General features: G+C 36.8%; 1 protein-coding gene across 4 annotated transcripts in view; it reads right to left on the bottom strand.

Moving 5' to 3' along the window:
* The window catches only part of CDKAL1 (CDKAL1 threonylcarbamoyladenosine tRNA methylthiotransferase), a 414,630-nt gene that overhangs the window by 138,443 nt on the left and 252,362 nt on the right, over window positions 1-23,825 (bottom strand). For all 4 annotated transcript variants that reach the window (XM_065830832.2, XM_071804627.1, XM_065830833.2 and 1 more), the window contains 2 exons: window positions 22,882-23,048; window positions 6,520-6,665 (listed from right to left, as the gene is read on the bottom strand). In XM_065830832.2, coding sequence (XP_065686904.1) covers window positions 6,520-6,665; window positions 22,882-23,048 — 313 coding nt within the window. The remainder of the gene's footprint in view (window positions 1-6,519; window positions 6,666-22,881; window positions 23,049-23,825) is intronic.

Raw genomic sequence — 23,825 nt, 5'->3', positions numbered from 1 at the left:
GGTACATGACTAAGCAAAAATGTAAGTAACAGTAGTTTTATGAAAATGTCCTCCAAACTATAGAGAATGTCACACCATTACTTGTATACTCTTTAGAGTAAATAACTCCCTGTGTAATGAGACACAAAATGGTGTTCCCAGTACGAAAATGTCACACTATTTCAAGGTAAATGTTTTCTGTTGCTCTTTAGTATTCTAAAAAAAAAAAAAAAAGAAAACCTGAACTGCTAGAGATCACTGTCATTAGAACTTCTGCCATACTCTCTGTGTTTTCAGAAGACTTCTGTCAAGCTAGAATTAACATCGATGAGGCTGGGTTTTTACACTCACATAGACAGAGACTTTAATAATTTCCTTATCTATCCACACATATTAGAAAGTGAATGCTGTAAAGTGAACTGGATAAACATTCATGTTGTTCATACAGATGACCCACTGGTAACTCGCTCTTAATTTTTTTTTTTTTCTGAAGTGCCTATAATAAAGTTATACAAATAATAATGACAAGTCTAATGCAAATTCCACTTCACCCCAACTTCAGCTGCAGCTTCTAGTTCCCCTTCCAGCAAATGATGTTTTCCCTCAGCACTGTTATAGACATAGTTCATCAGTTGCACTTCACAAGACTTCTGTGCGGTATCTGCTGAATGTGTCTCCCCCTGCCCCGTTTTCATTTTTGGTGCTAATTTAATACTTTTTACAAACACTCAAACACACATTTACAAAAACTCAAACATTTAAAACACACAAAAAAAGAGACACATTTGGTAAAGTGATTAGTTCAGACTGCAATTGCAGACAAAAGACAGAGTAAAGAGTCTAGAGACCGAGGTATAAAATTACAAGTAAGTACCAAATGCACTCAGCAACTTCTTAGCAGAAAACAGCATAAGGACTTTAAACAGATATTTGCATCTACAGCAGTTAGACTGACAGAACAGATGTACTAAAACCCATTTAAAAAAAGCCTAAATCTGAAAGACTTGTCAGTTTGTTAGGACCATGATTTGCACATCTGCAAAATGAGCTGAATGATGTCTCTCTCTGAGAAACAAAAGTGCATTTTCAGAAAGAAAATGAAACATATTCATGCTGAAAAAGAAAAGTGTGGGAGCTGTTATAGCCTACTTCTTAACTACCTGCATTTCGAAAGTGGTTATAAAAATGTAGGCAAAAATAGTAAATGGTTATTTTAAAATTATTCTACTTGTTGCCTTCAAATTCTAGTTTCAGTAAATGGTATGATAATGCAATAAAGACAATACTAGTGCCACAAGGCCTGGGATAGTTTCAAAATTGCAGGTTGTCAAGAATAGTTGCAAATTTGATGATGACTCATTTAGCCCTTTATATTTCAATGTGGACGTAATAATACTCAGGAGCTTACTATATGGACATATTTCAGAAGTAAATTATTTACAGTTACAAATTATTTACAGAGTTCAGAATTTTCTTGACCATCCAAATAACAGGATTTAAAGGCAAGCTTTCACAAATGTATTTCTTCACTGTTCACTATTTCGTTCAAAAATCAGCTATTAGAAAATGGAGAAAAATTTCAAGCAGAAAACTTTTGGATGGCAACATATTCATTTGCACAAGAAATAAAGACAGAGACCATGGTATACAGCTGACTGCCCACATAAACTTTTATAGCATGTGTTATGATGCCCAGAATAAGAACAAGGTCACAAGAGAAGACTAGAACCTGGGAAACAAATGACTGCTTACGAAATTGCTCAGAAAGGCAAGAAGAGTCACACTGGAATATATTGGACAAAATTATACGGAGAAAGTGGACTAAGAAAAGTTTCATTCAGCCACTCAAATATTGCTGTAAAAAACGAGACTAACATGGACATACAGCATGATGGGGAGGAGACATTGCTCCCAGTCACACTATTTTTCCCTGAGGCCACCTGTCTAAAAATCCAAGCAGATGCAGCCTGGCTGCCGTTGCAACACAAGAGACACAAGTCATGGCACATCAAAAGAAACATGAGACAGTCACTGCTGAATCCCCTAAAATCCCTAAAAACAGAAGGAAGAGGCGGCCTAGGTAGCTGCTGAAAGTACCATTTATTGGCTTAACTACCTGTAAAGCAACAGGGCAGAAGGGAGCCTTCCTGAAGCCAGCTGTCCCAAAGGACTCTATAACACCTTATCTCAATTTGGACAATATCTCCAGTTTCCTCAGATGTTCAGCAGTTCTCTGTAATTGCCGGGTAACTAAGATCTGAGCTTACACCTGAGTGATTAATCTCCTTCCAAGCTTGTGATTTATTTTCCACTGCACACCTTTACTTTTGGTCCCGTACTTTTTTTTTGCAACTGCATATAATTATGGTTCTACGTACGCCAAAAAATCAAATCTTGATTACCACTAAAAGTAACGCAAGATAGAACCAGCTTGATAGTAGATCTGATTTTAATGGACATGAGAGAAATAGTGCAAAAAGAAAAGAACAGAACTTCGTGCCTGACAGAACTGTGGGCTCTCCCCTCTGGCAGCCCAACTTTGCTGTCTTTTAGACGATACTGGAAATCTCAGATGTTTCCTGGATTAATTATGAGACCTTCTCAAGTGAATAGCAGCAGCCACCCACAATGAGTATTACACTTCTATCTCAGAACAGAAAAAAACCATACTGTGAGGTAATTATGCTATTTTCCAAATCAGAAAGGTATAGTGTTTCAGCCTAGTTCTACATTGCCCTACTTTTATTATTCGTCTGGATTTTGGTTTTACAATTCTCTTATCAAAGGGCAGTAATAGGGCAAGATTAATATAGACTCTGATGAATGTCACGACTGCTTCACAAACCAGAAAGGTAAGAGAATGTAGTATGGTCAACAGCAGCAAATGAGAAATCTGGAAAACACATTACCAGTCTAAGTATTTTTTAATGGGTATATAGTCATATTGCTGATTATTCAAGCAATTACAGAATATGACATTCAGAACTCAGGTTTCTCTAAAATATATTCCAATTGTTTGCTTTTATCAGCAAAAGTAAATTTCAGGGGATTAAGTTTCAAAACATTGAGATAATTAAAGCAGTTGCACACTTCTTGCAGCTAGAATTATCACCTTTCAGAAATATAATGTATGCCACATCTTGAAAGTTGAGACCACTTGAAAAGCAACTCACATTTTGATATAATGACAGCACAATTAAAAGACTTTCTGACATAATACTAAATTGGTCACTGGATTAAATTTACTTAGGAGCAATTTCTAAAGCTCCTGTGTTTAGTTGTAAACACATTGAAATTAATATCTCAGCCAGTTTTGCAAATAGTCCCTCCAGACTACTGTATTAGTCCCTAAAGTCTCCAGACTAGGGGCACTAGTCTCTACAGACTGTGTACAAGTTGACCACCTTCTAAATAAACCAGCATGTCCTAATTTCCTTTATGCTGATTTACGCTGTTGCTCTCTAGAATAGTTTACAAATATATTTTCAGTAAATATATATACACACATATCTTTAGATCAGCTATGGACCTATCAACTGCAATTTTGTATTTTTCTGAATATTTGAACTTAATGAAATTTCAGTGAAAAAAAAGTATGCAAAATATCGAAGAAGAAATTTCTAAAAAAGGATTAAACACGCTTTCTGGAGTTCAGTTTTCAGTCTAATGGATTTGCGTTTCTGGCTTTACATTCCACATATTTTGCTACCAGTCTTCACTATAAACTAAAAATGTTGTCACCTGGCTGGTGAGAGTGGCCCTATAAAACAAAGTGTTGCATCTAAAAAGACTGAACTAGAATATTAATATTCATTTTTAAAGTTAATTTCTAGGGTCCCTGCCTGAAGAAAGAGTCCTCAAAGAGAAGAGAAAACTGAGGAGTCTAACTTCACAGTCTCAGAGAGTCTAGAATGCTCCAATCTTATAAACAGTGTGTTTCAACACAAAAAGTATTAATAACTGCAGTGGAGAACTCCAACTTCTCTGTAAGGCGTTCTGTGATCAGCAGGATATGAAGAAATCCCCAGTCTCAGGAGATCCCTCTGCAGTCACTCCTGGCTCTCCAGAGGAAGGAAAGGTGTTTGTTTGCTCCTTCTGAAAGAAAAAATCCCCAAAGTGTTTTGGTGGCCTGACTGATAAAAGGAAGATTCTGGAATCACTTCATATCTTTGGGGTTCCAAAACCAAAAAGATGACACGGCTCATTCTTTTTCATCTTCTCTTAATTTTTCACTTACCATACTTGATCTTTATTTGCTTAGATGTTTTACCTCAAGTTATTAAGGACTTAACTGATCACCACGTAATTCCTTGATGTGTGGCTTTATTTCTTCAGCAGGTCAGCCTACAGAATTATTGGTTTAATAGAGTTTTACATGAAGATACTACCAGAGCAGATGTCATGTTTTAGAGATGAAGGCGCCAATTGGAGTCTACTGATAAGACCTGCACATTTTGCATAGGAAGAGTCTAGATGACTTTATGGCCCTAGGAACAGGGAAAGGAGATATAAGAGATTCTACTTTTGTTTTATTTTTCCTTTTTGGTAAATGGAAGATGGAAATGATCCCTTCTGGCTATTGAAGTAGTTCAAACACATATTTAATTCTAGCTATTCTGGCTCTAGGAACTGGAGTTGTCTGCAGCAATGCTAAACTCTGGCAATCTTTGTGCTGAGATCTTTATGGGAATATCTGTATGGGAATGTAATAGCTGGCTGCTGCCATGAGAGGAGAGACTACAAATGAAGATGCTATGCTCTTAAGTGCAAAAGAAAAAATAATACTAGTTTTACAGATGTGCACATGTTCAAATACCCAAAACATTTTCTCTGCCTTGCACAGCTTCCTCATCCTGCTGCCATATGGCACAAAGAATTTTCCATCTTGATATTTGGAGACTGTTTTCTAATACGAAATACTAGATAATTTGGTAGTTTCTTAATAAGCAGGATAAATAAAGGTTATTATTATAAATAAAACTTATTATTATTTTAAAATAAGACATCAAGCCAATTATTTTTTCCTTCTTAATTCACTACACAAAAGCCCATGGAAAAAGATGTATGTCACAGATTACTGTATATTCAATGACCAGCTGTTTTAAATTTGGATATTAAGTAATTCATTCTTCTCTGTGTGCAAGAACTGAATGATTTAATAAATTCCCATATGCACCAACATGTGCCAGCTATACTACGTTATCGAAAATCCAGCTGCTGTTACGATAATAGCTGCCAATGTGAAAACTACTGAAGAGAATAATGAATCAGCTTCAAGTCAACTAAGACTTAAACTGAAACAGTTCCCACTTAAGACACATGAGAATACAATATATCTGTTAATTAAAAACTAACACTGACCCGCAGTCATATAAAAATTAAGTGCCAAGAATTATTGTGCATTGTTCAGGGTTGAAAATTAATACCCAATCAACCTGTACAAAGACAAGCAGCTTCATTTCAATCAGTAACCCTAGATGCATAGGAATGTCCTACAAACTACGCATATAGTTTGCAAAATATATTCTCTTCTGTTGCAGTTTGCTTTTCTTTCTTACAAATCAGAATTCCCATGCAGTCCTTGCATGACATATTTTACATAGCTAGACACCTGGAATTTTCAATGAAAAATTATGAAAATTATTATGAACACTTGATTCTTTTATGAACCAGTATTAGAACGCAATTTAAAAGCTAAAGGTACAACTGGACCACCTTTAAGTCATTTTAAAAAGCATACTAACAACAAAAAAAGTAGATAAAGAGAGAAAGGAGCCAAATGAGGTGACAGAAATAATTATCTACAGAGCTATGTTTAAGATAATTCGTGCAGAAATATCCATCAAAATACATCAATATTAAATCTAAAAAAGCTAATAAAATACTTTCTTGGATGTTAAACTATTACTTGTAGTTACAAGAGCTTTGCAAGGTGAATCTTCATCTTCAGGCCAGTGTAAGTAAATAACACATTAGAATACACACTTTTATTTCTCACAATTAACTCTGTTGTTAAGGGAAATAATTTTGAAATTATCCTAGAAATCCTCAGTCTCATAGGCAAAATTAGAGTATTACTATATTGATGTAAATGTACGTCAGCTGTAGGACATAAAATACTACGTATTAAAAAAAAATCCCAACACATTCACATTTGCTGCAGCTGGATCATCTCTAGTACACAAAGTATACAATGCTCAAAAGCCACATCAGAGAAGACTTCAACTACTTTAACTTCAAGCAGCCTATATATAGTAGTTTAAGCATTAAAAAAATGTATCATTTGAAAAAATATTAGGAATATATTGACAAATTAAAAGCATGTCATGTAGAGACTTAAGATACTTATAAAAGCTCAAGCAAAGGGGCAAACCACATCAAGAGGCTTACAGAAAATTCAAAGACTTAAAGCAGCTCATTTTTTTTATACCTTAATTACTAAGTTGCAAGTAATTGTGTTTCCAGCCACATGTGCTTGACGTTGCAAAAAAAAAAAAAAAAAAAGAGTACTGTTATTTTCTCAACTATTAGTAGACTTACTTTTCTTTAAGGAAATCCACTACTTGTTTGAAGTCTGCCACGCAGTATTCTCTTTTCATGTCCATGAGTACACTATCAGATGCTGACTGGACCGGTATGTGCAGAAAAGCATAGACTCTTGGATGATTGAGAATCTTTGCCATTTCCTAAGAGTTATTCAAAAGGAAAAAAAAAAAAAAAAGCTTTAAAGCATTATGAAAACAATACACAAAACTTATTTAAATTAATATATGCAGTAGGCATCAGTAGCAGTACTTCTGAAACTCAAACAACACTGAGCTGCAGTGGCCCATTTTGAAACAGTAATGACAGGTGAAAATATTTGGATTCAATTTTGTTTAAGACAATAAGAAGAAAGCTATGGGGTTGCATTTCCTTTGAAACAGGGATGACATTCCATACATAGTATCGGTTATCCAATGAAGATAAAATTTTGAGGGAAAGTATTGTGAAAGTTGGTGCTTTCAGGCAGTGTGTTTTCAATTTCAGAAGGAGGGAAGGGTTACCTGCTTTCTGATCAGAGTCAAATAAGTTCTCAGATACAATTATGAAAATGTCTCTAATTGGAGTATCCATCAATTTGGCCATTTGCTAATTAAGGTATATTTGGCCATTTACAAACCTGCTCCAATACTGTTCTGAAATATGTTACCTGTGTTATTTCAGAGACAAGACTCCAGGAATTAAAAGTGTTTGGCTACAAAATGGATGGAATTAATCAGGGGCCAGTCAGTAGCAGAGCAACAGCTTGAAAAGAGAGTTATACATTTGGTACAAATACAAAAGGTCAGAAAGAAAACAAAGTAAAGGTAATAGCAAAATGCAAACAAATCCCCAAATCAAAGCCTCACTGAGGCTTGTCAGGGTAGAGGAACATGAGATGGAGAATAGAACATGATAGTGACATTTCTTTCATTTTTATTATTTACACAACTAAGGACATACAGCCTAGCAAGAAAGTTTAAATATTTTTAAAAGTTGAGACACAGCAGCATCTAGATTGTGTGCAATGTGGTACAATACAGCCTGTTAATCTTTACCCAGCAAAAAATAAGTGGATTTGAACAAAACCACACTACGCATACAGAGCCACGTTTTCACTTCAGGTTTTCCCTTTCTCTTGCTACAGCAAGCATGCAGGACACGGCCCGGGACCAGAGCACTGCCCGGCTGCTCTTCTGCCATGTACGTTCTGCACCTCCAGCCAGGCTCACTCACACCATCTCTCCTGTTTTCTTCCACAGCACAGATATTCCGTTTGACAACACATGCCGCAAGATTCAGTTGTTGCAACTATTAAGAAACTCTTTCCAGAACATTAATCAGCAATATTAGTCACACATCTACATTTTCTCTCTATTTCTACATGAGAAGGCAAACACCCTTCTGTTTTTAAACTTCCAGGTACTCGTCTTCTAAAAGCACTGATTTTTAGAGCAAGAAGAAAAATGCTCTCAATATAGACCTTTCATCTGACAAAGATCCGCATTCAAAACCTAAGCTCTCTCAAATCACTTCTGAAAGCAGTTTTGAAAGCTTCTGTCTAATATGCTATTACAAAAACGTCTAAGAGAAGTGGTTGCATTATTCAGTGGAATATCTACGCTATATCTCAGTTATGTAAACTAAACATTATAGTAATAACTATAACGCTAATGGAGGGCATACAATCTGATGCTCAGAAGGGCTGTGTGCAGTGAACCTAGCTCTCAGTGGAAGCTGAATGTAGCTGGATTCATGAATAAAAGAGTAAAGAAAAGGTCGCCATGTGTCCATGCAAATTTTGTGTCCATTTCAAAGAGAACCATTTGCCTGTGCCCTTAATAATTTTAGATGAAACGCTGTAAAACAACTTCTTGAAAATAAAGTAACAAAATGAAGAAAACTTTCCTTCTCTTTTAACCTTTAGCAAATACTGTAAATGTAGTTTATATGACGCATCCTAGTAGTTATCTGGGATCCTTTTGCTTATCAGTAATAAAATATATTTCTAAAATATGAGAAATGGCAAAAGGGCTGGAACTTCAGCTATGTACCACAAGCCTATTGTTCTGCTTATCTCTTGGTTCAGAGCACTTAATTCAATCTGCAAAAACAGATTTATGATATAAGAAACAGATAAAAGGCAAGTTTCATAACATCTTTCTGAATCTGCCAAGTTCTCTAAAATAACTCACCCTACAACACAGAAGAAAAAGTAATTCTTTCTCACTCCTCTCAAATTTGGCATCTTCTGAATAACAGCCTCTTCAGCATGTGATCAGTTTGTGAATTATTTTTGAAGGTAATAAACTATTTATTAGAATGTCTAGTTACAGAAGTGTTACTTTCTTCCAGCTTTTGTAAGGCTGAGAATCATTTCATAAGGGAAAAAAAAAAAAAAAACAAAAACAAACAAGCAACCAAACAACCAGATTTCTATCCCAAACAAACACAGGGAATATTATGTTTAAAAATTTCAGATTTTGTTCTTTCCTCACTGCCTTCATACTAACATTTACATTTTTAATGGTTACTTTTTAGCCTTAAAATATGGATTGATTCTTTCCAAGATAGTAGCTACTTTCAAATTGTGTACAAAACCAGCCGCACTTTGCAGGTCAGCAGTAACTAATAGAAAAAAGGCGTAACTACCTGGTATTTACCTGTCTTAAAGACAACATACATAGTAAAGCATGAGAAACTACCCTGGTTTACCACAAAGTTTCGGGTTTTGAAGTCATAAGAGAGGAAATTCTCTAGTTATATGAAAATATTGGTTTCATTTGTCTTCCTCGCTTCTTTGCCTTGAGAAATGAAACTTTTGCTGCAAAGTATGAAGAGTGAAAGCCAAATCCTGAAATCTAAAAAGTGTTTTGCTATCTAGAAGATCTCAAAAAAACATCCAACCAAACCCACTAGTTGCTTATCTTACAGCAACGTGCAGAATCCCACTGGTCTCACATTTGATCTCCTTCATTGGGATGTGGCCAAGAGGAACTACCCCGATAGTGTTCAGCAGCTATAGTGAAGGCAAGACTCCAGTCAGAACAGCTTCTTCTAGTACTCCCTCATTCAAAAGAGAGAACGCATATGGCTTCTGCAATCTCTCTTGTCAATATCTTTCAGGATGAAGAACACAACTGTTGTTCTTTAAAGAGGACACAAAATGCCTGGTACTAATTGACTGAAATTTTTACCTGTCACTACAGGCCCCCTGTATGCAGTAAGAGCCATGAAGGTAAGCTCAAAACAATTAATGACAATTCCAACGTATCATTTTGTTTAAGAAAGATGCACATCAGTCCCTTAATACCAAAGAGCATGTATTCTTCAGAAAGTAAATTGCTTGTACCAGAAATGCATGTACAACACACACATTACAGAATCACAGAATGTTAGGGCTTGAAAGGGACCTCAAAAGATCATCTAGTCCAATCCCCACGTCGGAGCAGGAACATGTGGATCAGGTTACACAATATCTGGAAACCCTAATACAGCTTAGTTATTGGAGCCACAGGTTTCAGGAGTGTTCCACACACTCAAAGCTCCTTCTAGAGAAAAGAAGGTTGCAAATAACTCTTTCTACTGTGAAGTCCTTTCTTTGTTTAATTTATATATCTAAATCCACACAAAATATGCTACATGCACTTTAAGCACTGACATCCAATTGAGTATATTCCTGTATTTTCAGGCATAGACCTGAATCAAAGGTCCCAATGATAAACTGATTCCCCATCAAGTACTTCAGGATCATAATTATTAACTTGGTGAATTTAACAGAATACAAATTAATAACACAAACTGAACAAACACAAGCCAGAAACACCTGACGACTTACTGTTTCTGTGTTATTAGTTTTCTAAGGTATCACTAGTGCTCTTTAATTTACCTTTTAGAATGAGAAACTCTGAGTGAGCAGTTCAGAAGAAAACAGAATAATGAACTAAACAAAAGTTTTGCATCATTACTTCATAAACCTGGATAAACCAATCTTCCAAACTGTAAGTGTTCAGATATAAATACTACGGTCTAACCCAGAGCTTCAAGATAAGATTGTTCCAGTCTTACCTTTTATCCTTCCTACACCTAAATGTACACTGAAGTACTTTTACCACACAGATTTGATTAAATTACAGCTATGCACTCAACAGTCATACTTAGTCAATGCTGACAGATTTTCCCACACCACAGATTGCACACAGAATATGAGATTTCATCACGTAATAAAACTATTAGCTAATATCCCAGAGAGAACTTGAAGGACATCATAGGCTAATGCATAATTGTACTTTACAGTGTCTCAACATTCTAAGCTTAACATCTGTTTCCGGCTGGTTTTTTATAAATATATATTTTATTTTATTTTTTTACAAATTGCTTTACATTACTAGATATAATTACATATTTCAGTTAGAAGAAAAAAATCCAATACAGAATTTTATTTCCATCTGGAAATAATAAAGGAACAACTTTTTGAAATTATACAATTGTGAAAGAAAACGTCTGTCTTTAATCATGACTGAAACAGCTGATTGCCTTTTCCCGCTATCCCCTGGAATTCAATAATGTGTATATGAACGAAGGGAAGCACTACACAAAAATGACACTTCACATAGGAATGAAAAGGTGAAAGAGTAGCACAATTTGTCTTAAGATGAGTCTACAAAAAATAAAAGTCCTCTACATTTGGAATCTAACAATGTAAATGAAATATCCTTTAGGATACTGATCACATAGGAAATATTGTTTTCCAGTTCTTAGCAGCTGGAATACATCAGAACAGAAGGCACATTGCCAGAAAGATTTTTATCTAGTCAGTATGGTTTATCCCAGCAATTACAATACACAAATTCAACCACCTAACCAGAAAATCAATCCTTCTGTTTGTAATGACACCGCACGCAACCATAGAAAATCACAAAGACAATAAACATCAATATCTGTGCATCTTTACGTCAGTACCAGCAAGCTGTTCAGACAGTGATTCCCTTCCCCTAGCATAAAGTAGGCAAAAATCCAGTATTTGAATTCTGCCTCGTGTTTGAGTCACAATGATCTGAATAACTTGCTTCTGAGTAAAAGGACTTTGTCCTCTGCCAAGAGTGAAGCCCAAAGAAATGCTCATCCATATGGAAACATGAAGAAATGGCACTCCCTCAAAACTTTTTCCTCTTGTAGCAGATGTTAGTTTGGGATTTGTCACAAGCGGTGTCCACCGACTGCCGTCTTTCAGAAGCCCAGTGGTGCCACCATCAGCACGGTCTGGATAAAAATCAAGTGGCTGTGGTCCATTTTATAAATTCCTCTGCTGCAGTGCAGTTCAGGAACAGATGTGATCCAGTGATGCAGGCATGGCAGGGAAGACACAGTCTGGAAAGCCCGTAACTGTTTCGCTAAAACTAACAAACAGGGAACCTTTCCCCGGCTTCCCACCCCCTGTGAGTAATGGGGCTGTAAAAAATGAAGAATGTGTGGGATGTATAATCGCACACCTCCTCAGGGATGCTGGTAGGAAGGCCGTGCCTCCCCTTCAGCTGTATATGAAGTGGGGGAGATGCAATGATGCCGTCTGACGGACAGGCTTAGTGGCAACCCATACCCCACGGAATATGACATGAGTTATGCCCAGGTCTTTATCCCATCATTAGGATAAAGGGATGTCACTCTGGAGCAGTGAGAAGCCCACACAATTCTAACCAATGTAATTTGAACCTTAAATGCAAATCTTTGGGTTGCCAGATGGAGGGCAAAAATCTGTTTTGTCATATGGGAAAAATGCCTTCTACATCACCAAACAAAAAGCTGGTATTAGCTCAGGCCACCCTTAGAAGTGGATACAAATCAGATTGCAAGCTGTGATCTGCTGATAGGAGAACAAGCCATGAGAGCCATATGCTGGGCCCTGGCTGTTCCCAGCTGTTCTCCCCTATGTGGGATCACTCTGTTGCTTCCAACCTCATAAACCAGACAACCCTAGGCAGCTAACCAGTTGTTTTTGTCTCCCTTATGGCTACAGAGTAAGCCTAATCCAAACCAACCCAAACGAAAATCCTCCACATGCCTTCAAAAACTTGCCACATTTTCTTTTATTAAAAATGGGGACAGACTAACATGAATTCCTGAAGAAAAAAAAAAAAAAAGGAAGTGACATTCAGATAATACTACAACACAATACTGTATTTCATAGTTCAAAGCTTCAGTTGAGGTTTATTGCATCTCTTTCCATGAGCCAGCAGGCATAGAAGGAAACTCAAAGCACCAAATAATTACTACCTGATTTTTACTTCTAAATACAGAAATATCAAGAACTCTCCTATCCAGTTAACAAGTACATATGTTTCTCTCCACGATATGACTCAACCTGAATATACATGGTATACCCAAGACTACAAAGAGCCTCTGCAGAGTAACATTTTTTGCATTTATCTGATAAAAACAGTAATTCCCAGTCCAGATACCCTAATCAGGGTTACCAAAATAAGAAAATAAGAAAATTGGTATCCCTATCAGGGCTTGCTTCCAATATTAAAGTAGGACTTTACACTGGGTAAAATGTAAAGCATCAGCATTGGGTAGATACTGATTGCTTATTACTCAAGTCTGTATGGAGCTGTGAGCTCAAGCACAACATCTGAATCCCTGCAAGTGTCACCAAACCACATCTAATTCAGCAACACCTTCGGCATTAACAGCACCACACTGATTTCCCTCAGGAATTGCACACCTGCAGTTCCCAAACCAACTGATGAAAGTTGTATGGTTGGAAACATGCAGTAAATGGTTCAGTACTTTCAAAGATGAAAACTGTTGCTGCTGCAGCCATCACTACACACCTAACAAGACTTTGTGGAGCTTCAGAGTGCTGCTTGTCCAGTTTCAATAAAGAGATTTTCTTTTAGGTAAAATGTATATTTAATTAACGGCTAGAGTGATGTCTTAATGACTTAAAGCCATCCAACCAAATAGCTAATGTCAATTCTTTGTGAAATGATTAATTTTGATGTGCAAGAAAATACACACCTTTTCATTTCCTCCATGGTGTTAATTTCTCATCATTATGTACTCCCCAAATGAAATACTTTTTTCCAGAAGTAAATTAATACTCCTCTTTGCAGTACATATTAGAAACAGATATTGGGAAGTTCCCTAAAAAGGTGATTTATTTCAACAGCACACTGCTACTTCAAATAACTCTCTGTCTCAATCATATTTTATGATAATGAAACCTTGAAAAGGGTGAAAGGGATTGCTAGTTTCATCCATACTATACATTTGTTCACAACTTCAAACAGAAGAATCCTGCCTGATATAAAATAATTTATGGTTTCTCCTCAGAAGGAAGTCATAGAATGAATGGCACAGCCCATGAGAGCTCAGCTGCACCAAGAAGGATCAATGCCAAGAAGGTCCCCTATTGTTTCCCTCTATTTCAAAGCAGCAAGTACAATACTTGACGTAGCATCGGCTTTAGCAGGTTACAGTGGAAGGCAAATAGTGGAAGCTTTTCAATCAAAGCCTAAGCATTTAGGCAAGTGCAGTCACTTTCTTTTGTAGATATGCAATTTGCTGAGCTAAATTTCACAGCAAAACAATAAAAAATATTCAAAAACATAAAGACAGGACTGATATAATAGAATTTACATTCTTAGCAGCTCTTGCATATTTGACATAACTAAACTAATTGAATTCAAAAACTGGGTTGAAGAGATTTTGTGTCTTTTCCTCAATTCACAATGGTACAGAAACCCAAAGCTATTTTAATGTGCAGTTTTATTAAACTTTCTAGAGCACATTATATTTCCTTTTTCTCATTTTTAAGGACTTAGCACCTCAAAAAAAAAAGAACTTTTTTTTTCAAGACATGCCAAAGCCTAATGAAGCAAGCAGTCTTACTGGAGATTATGTAGATGATGTTGCAAAGCATAGTGAATGCGACAGCTCATCTATCAAAGAAAACAAAGGGTTTATGCATCTGAACTCAATAGAAGCTTTTGGAACAGCATGGAGAGTAGTTGGTGGAACTTTACTTATTATAATACAAATAATTAGGAAAGTAAGATCTTATTTGTTTTTCAATGAAGGCAGAAATACTAAAAGAAGATGGCACCGTTTGTTATGCAAAATATGTATCTGACAACAGCTTCTACCCCAATGCCTTGAAGTGTGTGGCAACTGCTAAAATTCCCACTTTATTCATTAAAAATGTTGTTTCCCATATATGTGCTACTCGTTCTTTGAACAAACTGCTCAATTAATGGTGATTTTTATTTTCTGCCAATGAAGTAAGCCACAGCTCCAGAGGTCTGCTGGGAAGAGACAGTGTTATAAGTAATTGACAGACGACCTGACACTCAACCCAAGACTAAGACTGGAGCTGTCCGCATTTTAATAATCTTCATTCTTGTGATATCTAACAAGCAAGAAAAATATTCATATAAGCAAATTATAATTAAGGTACAGTTAACATGCACAGCTTTAACTGGTCAAGCAATGTGCTACTTAATGTGAAATCCTTTTTGCAACACCAATCTTTATGCACAGATTATTATTAAGTACAGCACAGCACTAGATGCATGCATAAAATATTCTCTTGATGGAGAACTGAATCTTGCATAAATAAAAGCAGTTCCTTCTTTTTGTTTCTCAAAGCATTTTTTTCTACTCGTGTTACAAAGAACAGGAGCTTCATTCCCAGCAGCACCAATATTCCCTTCTATACTATCTGGAAGCAAACCTTTACAGCTCATCGAAGTTCACAATACAATAACATTATTACGATTTTTAAGAACACCCAGGTTTCACACATACAACATAAAATCTTCAAGAAGAGTGAGACGGTTTCTTATTTTGACATTTATTAAGCCAAATCATATTCCACCAGCTGGCAGCAAACATGTCACCAAGCATTTATGCACACTAGGACCTGCTGAGTCTGAGATCTTAAAAGTCTAGATTAGAGAGAGTGGTGTGACAAAATTTATCTCAAAGCACAGCAGAGTCCTTTCCTAACCCTGTAATATCCAAAGACACATTCACTCTGTGGTGAGTTCACCACTGAAAAAGTTCCCGTGACACTACGTCTTAAGCAGTAACTTCAAGGAAGCGTGCTATACTTAGAAACCTCAAAGACCAAGAACACTTTCAGAGGAACAAGAGAGATATCAGTATTTTAGTACCAAAAGAATACAAAGCTGGAATACACAGAGTAAGCCAATATGTGTGCACAGCCTCCATATGACGAATAAACGTTTAACATAATACCAAAGGAAACAGTAAGCATGCCCCCAGCCTTTCTTTTTTAAAAGCACAGATGCAACTGCCCCTCTCCTCCTCCCGTTAGTATCTGAAACTTCTTTCAATTTTACTGCTAGCAAGACAAACACAGTTTGCTTAGAGACAAGTATGTAATTACAGCAAATGAAAGTTGCATGGTCGACCAACTACAAAACACTACACAACTCACAGTAATAAGAGGTCAGGGGCTTAAGTATTCACTTATTTAAATGTATGCCACAGTTTTCATTTTTTCTGGTCAAATCAACAGATTTTAATTGGTGCTTTCAAATGAAGCAGTCTATGAAAACGAAAAAAAAAAATACTAGAAAGAAAGCAAATACATGCCCTCAAGGCCTTCTAATTCCTGAAATCATGCCGCCCTTTTATTTCCCAATGAAAAATGTGTGCATATTATTCCCTTTCTAAATACACTTCAAATCAGCTTACACTCTAGCTTATTCAAAACTTGAGTTTATGCACAGTGCTCAAAAACATTTGGTGCACTCAGAGCAAAAAAAAACAATATAGAAAAAATGTATTGAAAAAAAGTGAATTAGTAATTTTACTGTAATATGTATCTACGTGCTGTGTCAGGGCACGTTTGAGGAAGCCATCTGTAGGGTATCAGCCTCAATGAGGTTAAGGAGCATAAACACCAAGCTGACATCAAAAATCAAAGCAAAAGAGCAAAGAAATACTACTGTGACTTGTGGTACAGTATACTTGGCACTCTTTATGCATTTAAAGACGCTGCCGCCATGCAGACTCCATCTCAATGGTTGGTGCATCACTCAAATGTCCTGAATTAATAACAGAGATAAAGCGCACAGATGGCATATGGTATGGTTTGAGACAGACTCATTTTGACAGGTGACAAAGACGACTACTCATCTAGTCATGTGAAATTAAGCACTTACGGGAATGGCAGGTGTGAACTGCCTCCTTTGTACAGATTTGGAAGCGTCCCATCACTCACAGAAAGTGCTGTACTAAAATCCCAGACAACTCTGGAAGATATAGCTAGTGTTAAATCTGCAAGGGGGGTAAGCCAAAGCTGAGATGCGAGCCCCTGCACTTTCACAGTCCTGATGATCTGCATTCCTTCTGATTTGGACACTGAGACTGATGCAGATACTGAACAAGAAAACGCAGTTAAAAACCCAAAGAAAAGTGAAATAAATTCAAGGCAAAAATTAGTCTCTAACACTATGTCCCTAACATTAATTCATTTCAACCTTCTATAAATTTGGTCCCATTTTTGACTTTTCAGATTACTGCCTGTTCACCATTTATCTACTACTCCTGCTTTAATGGCTTTTTCTCAACCTTCCCTCTCCATCAGCCACTGCAAGTGAAGGTAATACACTGTGCCATGAGAGTACTAGCCAATAACTCCGTAATATGATTACAATAAATGCCTGGAGGTTACTTCCAAGGCAGGATGTATCCCTTATGTCACTTTTTGTACATGTTGATACTATAGGATGATAACATCTTTGCCATCTGGCAGTCTGTGTAATTTGAATAGTAACTCTGTGCAAATACGTATGGGTAAGAGTACACAAGGTAACTGTACACATGTGCATTAACTGCAGGTTTTGCTAGGACTATAGAATGGATCCTAATATTAAGTTTTCCTTCAGCTTTAACATTTATAACATACAAAAAGAAAATCTGAGCTAAAACATTTTTCCCTGACCAAAGTTCATGACTAAAACTTTCTGCTGTGCAGATAAAATTCCAAGTTTTCCTTGATGCCATGTGGCATCAACATTTTAAGAGAGGACAGACATTGGACAACAGCACATATATGGAAATCTTGGCTTGAGACCAAACTTAAAATAAGCAAGCAATATGCTTCGGGATGTATACATTCAAACAGACTGTTAGGACTGTGACAGAACACTTTGAAAAAGGCAACAGTATTTCAACTGGTTGGCCAGATTTTCTCTGAGAGGAAAAGTGAGGATTTCTTCTGCAGCTTAAACTGCAAACTTCAACTTCTCTCTGTCTTAGTACCATGATTAAGAGAAACAATGTTGGGGGTCTCAGGTCCTTCGGCTCTTTTAAACACATCAAACAACCTGTCACGACAACAAACCCCACACAGGAGAAGTCACACTAGCATTGGGTGTGTTCACATTCATGTCCTGCTTGAAACCAGCAGTGAAACTGTGAAGTGCCATCTCCCCCATGTCTTTCCCAGCTATGGGTTTGTTTAGTCTGCAGGGTGACTTTCGGGTGGGCAAACTAAATTCTCTTCCAAGGAAATCGGAGCAGTGGTCATACTCCAGGTTCACAGAAAATGTGCTCCAAGCCCTTGGTGGGAACAGAAGGATTCAGACCAACAATCTGCCTTCGGAACAGCTTTGGACATGGGTGGTGGGAAAGTTTGGTTAAGGGGATTAGATTTATCTTGAAGTAAATACTCCAAAATGCAGATAATGTGGATATAGTGGCTTCACTACCTAATTCTACAATTTCCTGATCTGCTCTTATTGCTCCATACTGTTCACTAATTTAAGTGCAGACATCATCTGCAGCTGAAAAAAATAGCAGATAAAATCTTAGTATTTTAGATTATACCCTGAATAATTGTGATAAAGGCTCTTTCTCTAATGACTTAGCTCAGTATGCAGCATATCAAAAAGTGTTTAATATTTTGCATGACTACAAACCACTGTATGGTTCCAAATAATTATTTCTTTACAAACATGAAGGCCCAACTGAACATAGAAGTTATCGTTTGAAAGCATATGGTTGCTTCTCATCCCAAAACTGTTTATAGTACATGCATCTGTAAGTACACAGGCACTACTGCCACCATACTTACTGAATAAAAAACTGAAAGTCCTAAATTATCAGACCATACCACACAACTGTAATTATAATTTTCATGAGATTAACAGCCTCCCCCGAAACGACAAACATCTCTACAGATAGAACGACATTTACCTGACAGTATCTCAAGGCACTGGGTAGGCTCAAGTGTATTAAATCATGTGAAAACTGAAACTGACTTCCTACCTATAGTGAACCTGAGATTGAATGACCACTGGCCCAGACATCCAAATCTACCAAGACTTCCAGCATGAGTACCTCAAGGCCAGTTACAAGCCCCTGTAGCCTTCCTCTGCCCCCTCCTCTGCTCTGGTCCCTCTACTCCTAACCCAAAAGAGGCTCTTCTTCTCTTCCTCCTCCTCCTCTTGTGCCAGTCTCCAGCATCAGTGGAACAGCAGAGGCGCTGGCTGGCACTTCTTGTGGATACTAAGAGGCTGATTCCCAGATAGACAGGCAAATGGAACACTCCTGAGATGACTGGCATTTTCTGTCTCTCTGTTTTTATTTCCAGGGAACCTGTGCACAGGGGCGTTATATCAATGAGGCAAAAGGCTCACAGGGCCAAAGCGAAGACACGGACCTGGGTGCACAGGAGAAACACTGCCAACGGCTTCAACAGATCTCTGGTCATAATGACATCCACTAGACACCTTCTAAGCAGACAATATCTCAGAGTATGTTTATGAAATAATTTTTTTTTGAGGAAAAAAATAAGAACCTGGTACTTGCAAAGAAATTTCAAAATACAAGCAGTTTATCAAGCAGCTGATGAAAAAGTGAGCTTAGTACCTTTTAATGAAGGACAAAGCTATTCCAACTATATACAGAGAATACACGTACGAAAAAGTAGCATTGTTTTAGTCAGTGGATACATCTATCTTCCTGAGAACCACCGAGACGCTAATTAATATGTAAGTGAAGTACCTCATGTCTGGCTACATCTTAATGATCCACCTGAGCAACATAAACAATATAAGCTGAACATATTTCAGAGTACTGAGGTGTGGGGCAAGGGGAGCAAAACCCAACACTCAGGATACCTCCCCCTTCTGTGGATGACTCCACATGCTGCTAGAATAGTATGAGCAACTTAGGCTTCAAGTGTAAACAAAGTGATGCATTTTTTAATTTTTAGTCCTTTATTTGGTCACATTACCCGTAGGTGCAACTTTTCCCTTATTCATTGAGGGCACTGAGGTCTGAGGAATTCTTTGCTTCTACTGAAGCTGCGCCATGTAAAACTCATGGTATTAATCTGCACATCCCTCTTTTTAGTTCCAGTGTCCTCCCACTTTGACAACTGAAAGGTACAGAATCTCCAGCAAAGCGTAAAAGAAAGCTGTGAATTTCAAGCACACAATCAAGCCAGCGACCTGATGCTTTGAATGATCAGAGATTAAAAATACATGGCTATTTGAAGGAAAACAGATACTCATGAAATGTTTTTAAAACTCGTAAGTACAAAATCAGTTCCAATGACAGAGAAGTTCATATGACACTACAAATCAGTATTTTAAAAATGTATATAGTGTCTTTAGTAACTGGTATCTTCAAAACATTTAAGTTAGAACTGAGCATTATTGGAGAAAGCACATGTATTTATATAAGCTTTTTATTAGCTTTTCAGGTTACAAGAATAAAACAGACATAAATCTGGTATAACCTTCTACCTGCAGATAAGCTCCAATAAATATGGCAAAAACTGTAAATCAATCAAAATAATTGCTTTTAGGCTGATTATCTAGGGAAGCTCTGTCCAGAACTTAAAATCAATTCATGCTTTTACATGACTGCTGTTGCTCTATGTCAGTTATCAGACATGTTCATTACTGAAGTGAAAGAAATCCTTACCCAGCAGTTGCATATGTACAGTTGTATGCAACTGGTGAAAAACTCTGATTTTTAAAAGAGATACATGATTGGAACAACTTTTTCCTTTTCATTGGATGTAAAAAGTGACACACAACTACTACATCTCCTCACATAAATTTTTTTCACAGAAAGCCCAACATCATCCTAGTTAGCAACATGACTCCTAACAGAATAAAGTGCAGCACCTTTTAAAATAATTGATGAAAGATGTTTGCAACCAATAACACAGCTTCATACCTTTTTGAAGAGATAGCAGAACTACATCTGGATTTTATCCTAATCAACTGACATGACGGTCAATCAACTTTTTTTTTTCCTTTCTTTTTCTTTCTTTTTTTTTTTTTTCTTAACAAATAATAGTTCTACCCTTTTCTCAACTGCTAAGTTAAAAGCACATTTCCAATTAAAAGTTTATTTTGTCTGGTGAAAATGTATACACCAGATCGCCAGCATTCCCTAGCAATCTTTCAGGTACAAGTCTGGTAAGCTTGGAAGAGGGGACTAGACAAAAGTGTAGAAGGGGAAAAAAAAAGTATCTACAAATATAGTTTGACAAATCATCAAAATCGTTTCACCAAATTACATGCTCAGAAATTCTTGGTCATACGTGAAACACAAAAATGGGATTAAATAATCCTTAAAAAAATGTAATATAAACTGGAAATTGTATGAAACATTGAAGAGGATAAGGAACAGCAGATATTGCTGTTGTACAAAGAGGCTGGTGTACACACAACGCATGTTCTGCACAGTAACATGCAAGATACACATTTTCAACAGGCTTGCATGAAATCCTCTTACTCTGCCATTACACTTAAAGATTCATTTTTTAACAAGACCAGAGTACTTTTCCTGAACATGAGTGAGGTCAAAGAGAATCCTACCTACAGCCTTTTTTAGAAAATTTAGAAACAGGAAAATTAGAGATCATAAATCAAAACCATTCAGAGATCTGTAACATGCTCATGCTCACAAAGATGGCTACTGACTGAAGGAAAGCAATACACCTTTCACTTTGCACAGATTATAGCAAATTAAGACTACTACAGTGACCCTTAGCTGGGCAGAGCAATTTCTTATTTCTAGCAACTGATGTATTTTTTTTAATCTTTTGAGAGTACTTATAAGACCAGCAGCAGTAAAAACAGTGGCTGCCTATCCAAAAACAATTTTAATAATGTGAGTTAAAAATGAAAGCAAAGACACTAACTGTGAAAATAATGAAAAGTTTGATTTGCTTTTGTACAAGATGCTGAAAAATGTTAAAATAAAAAAATAATAAAAACTTGTGACAGATATGAGAGCTCAAGATAAAATGCAAAGCTCTAAGAAACACAACGAAACCACTTCCTAAAGATTTCTATTCAAGTACGTTGTTAAGACTCTTCGTATGTTAAGCCAAAGAATCAAATAACAGCCTGGGAAATTTCTTGCGGTTTTCTGCAGCTTGTATTCTTTAGCTGGTGAAGTGAAAAACTGCTTATTCCTATCAGGATGAGATTCCTCTAGCCCATGCGCTTCACTAGGGAAAGGTGCACTTACAGCAGTCTGGTGAGAAAGTACTGTCATTGACATCTTAAGAAAACATAAGTGCAGCTATTAATTCTATAATATCTTTGGGAAAGCAGCATGGACACCAGCTATTTATCTGGGTATTACTGATGCACACGGTTACAAAACTTACCTTAAGCTATATCTTTCCCCCCTTTTGTCTTCTCTTTAAAGTTAGGTTCTTTTTATAAACAGTTCCTATGAATTTCAACAAATTTATCTGGTGACAGAATCCAACCAAACTGATCGATCTGAGAGACAAAACTCTCACTTCCCACCCTGCATACATGACATCCTTTCACAGTCACACTGTTGCACACTTTTTTGCTTCTAATCTCATTGAACTACTTTGTTACTTTTTTTTAATACACACTTAGAATTCCAATTTCTTATTATGGAAGCCCTAAACTCTCTCAGAATAGCATTTGACATAGGATAATGAATACATCATTGAGTGAGACTAGCATAGTGTGTTTCTGGAAACATTTGTCTGAGGTGTAGCAGGAAGACAAATTCAAGCCCATAGTCCATTGCCTGCTAATGACATTTGCTTTAGTTCTTGAAAACACTAGACACACACAAATACAACATTGCTATAACAAAGCTCAGCAACCTCAATAATACTATCGTTCCAAAATGATTCAAATATCTTATTATCTCAATAACTTGCTTTGTTAGGCAAATGGCTTAAGACTATCAGTCTAATTCTATGAATGTACTTGAAGTCCATATTTTTCTAAGCTACCGCTTAAAATAAAATGCACTATACACAAGGTTCCATGCTGACTCACTCAATGAATGTCTATGCTGGCATATAAACGATTCTCTTTTCTTCCTTACCTCCAGATGCTCTAAAATATAGGGAGGGTTTGTCATGCCAAGCCTCAGCATAGCTCCCTCAGGAATTGCTTCAACCAGCTTCCACAGAAGCGTAGGGAGGTCTGTGCCAATGTCTCTGCCATAAGCCCCTGTGTCTTCACTGGTCAGCCATATCTCACAAACACCCTCTGTGAATAAAAGGAAGAGATAATTAACAAACCTGGTTTAGAGCTGTTTATTTTATCATACAGCTGCTCACTCTCTTTAATGCAGTATTTCACAAGGCTATTATGCAGCCAGACTGGGTATTCAATGGCAAGGGGGAGGGAAGGAGGAGGAAGGCTTATCCCATGGGTAGCAGTGGGTTATTAAGTTCATTTTATGAGCACAAGAGGGCTACAACAATGCTGTAAATTATCATTGCTGTGGAGTGATTAACATTCACAGCCAATGACTAATTCTGTGCTGCCTCTACAGCAAGTCAGTCAAGTCTAGTACTCCGCTCTATTTTTTGAGCCTAATTCATTAAACACCACAAACGAACGAACGACATTACCCAAGCAAAGAGTTTGCATTAACGGTTGTTATTAGCAATTAACTTATTAACTGGTAAGCTCCCAACAAGCAAATATAGCTTTTATGCACAGTGATTAACATTCCTCCTGGAATAACTTTTAAAAACTTGTATTCTTTAAATAATACAATTAGTTATGCAATAATAAGGTTTTATTGAAAAGGTTAGTCACCACTGCGTGACTGAGTGATAGTGTTGGAAAACCTGTTTCCTGGCAGTTAGTACTTTATTTTCCATCAATCGGGGCCTTAGGAAGTAGTATATTTGATTTGTATCATGAAGAGTAGTGACCTTGAACACTGATATTTGGTAGTAACATCCTCCTGCTCAAAAAGGGGAAAGATTGCACCACCCTTTAATAATAGTTGAAAGCAATGAGGTTTCACGCAGC

This window comes from Patagioenas fasciata, chromosome 2 (assembly GCF_037038585.1).
Source record: "Patagioenas fasciata isolate bPatFas1 chromosome 2, bPatFas1.hap1, whole genome shotgun sequence".
NCBI lineage: Eukaryota > Metazoa > Chordata > Aves > Columbiformes > Columbidae > Patagioenas > Patagioenas fasciata.
This window is presented reverse-complemented; position numbering and strand designations above follow the sequence as displayed.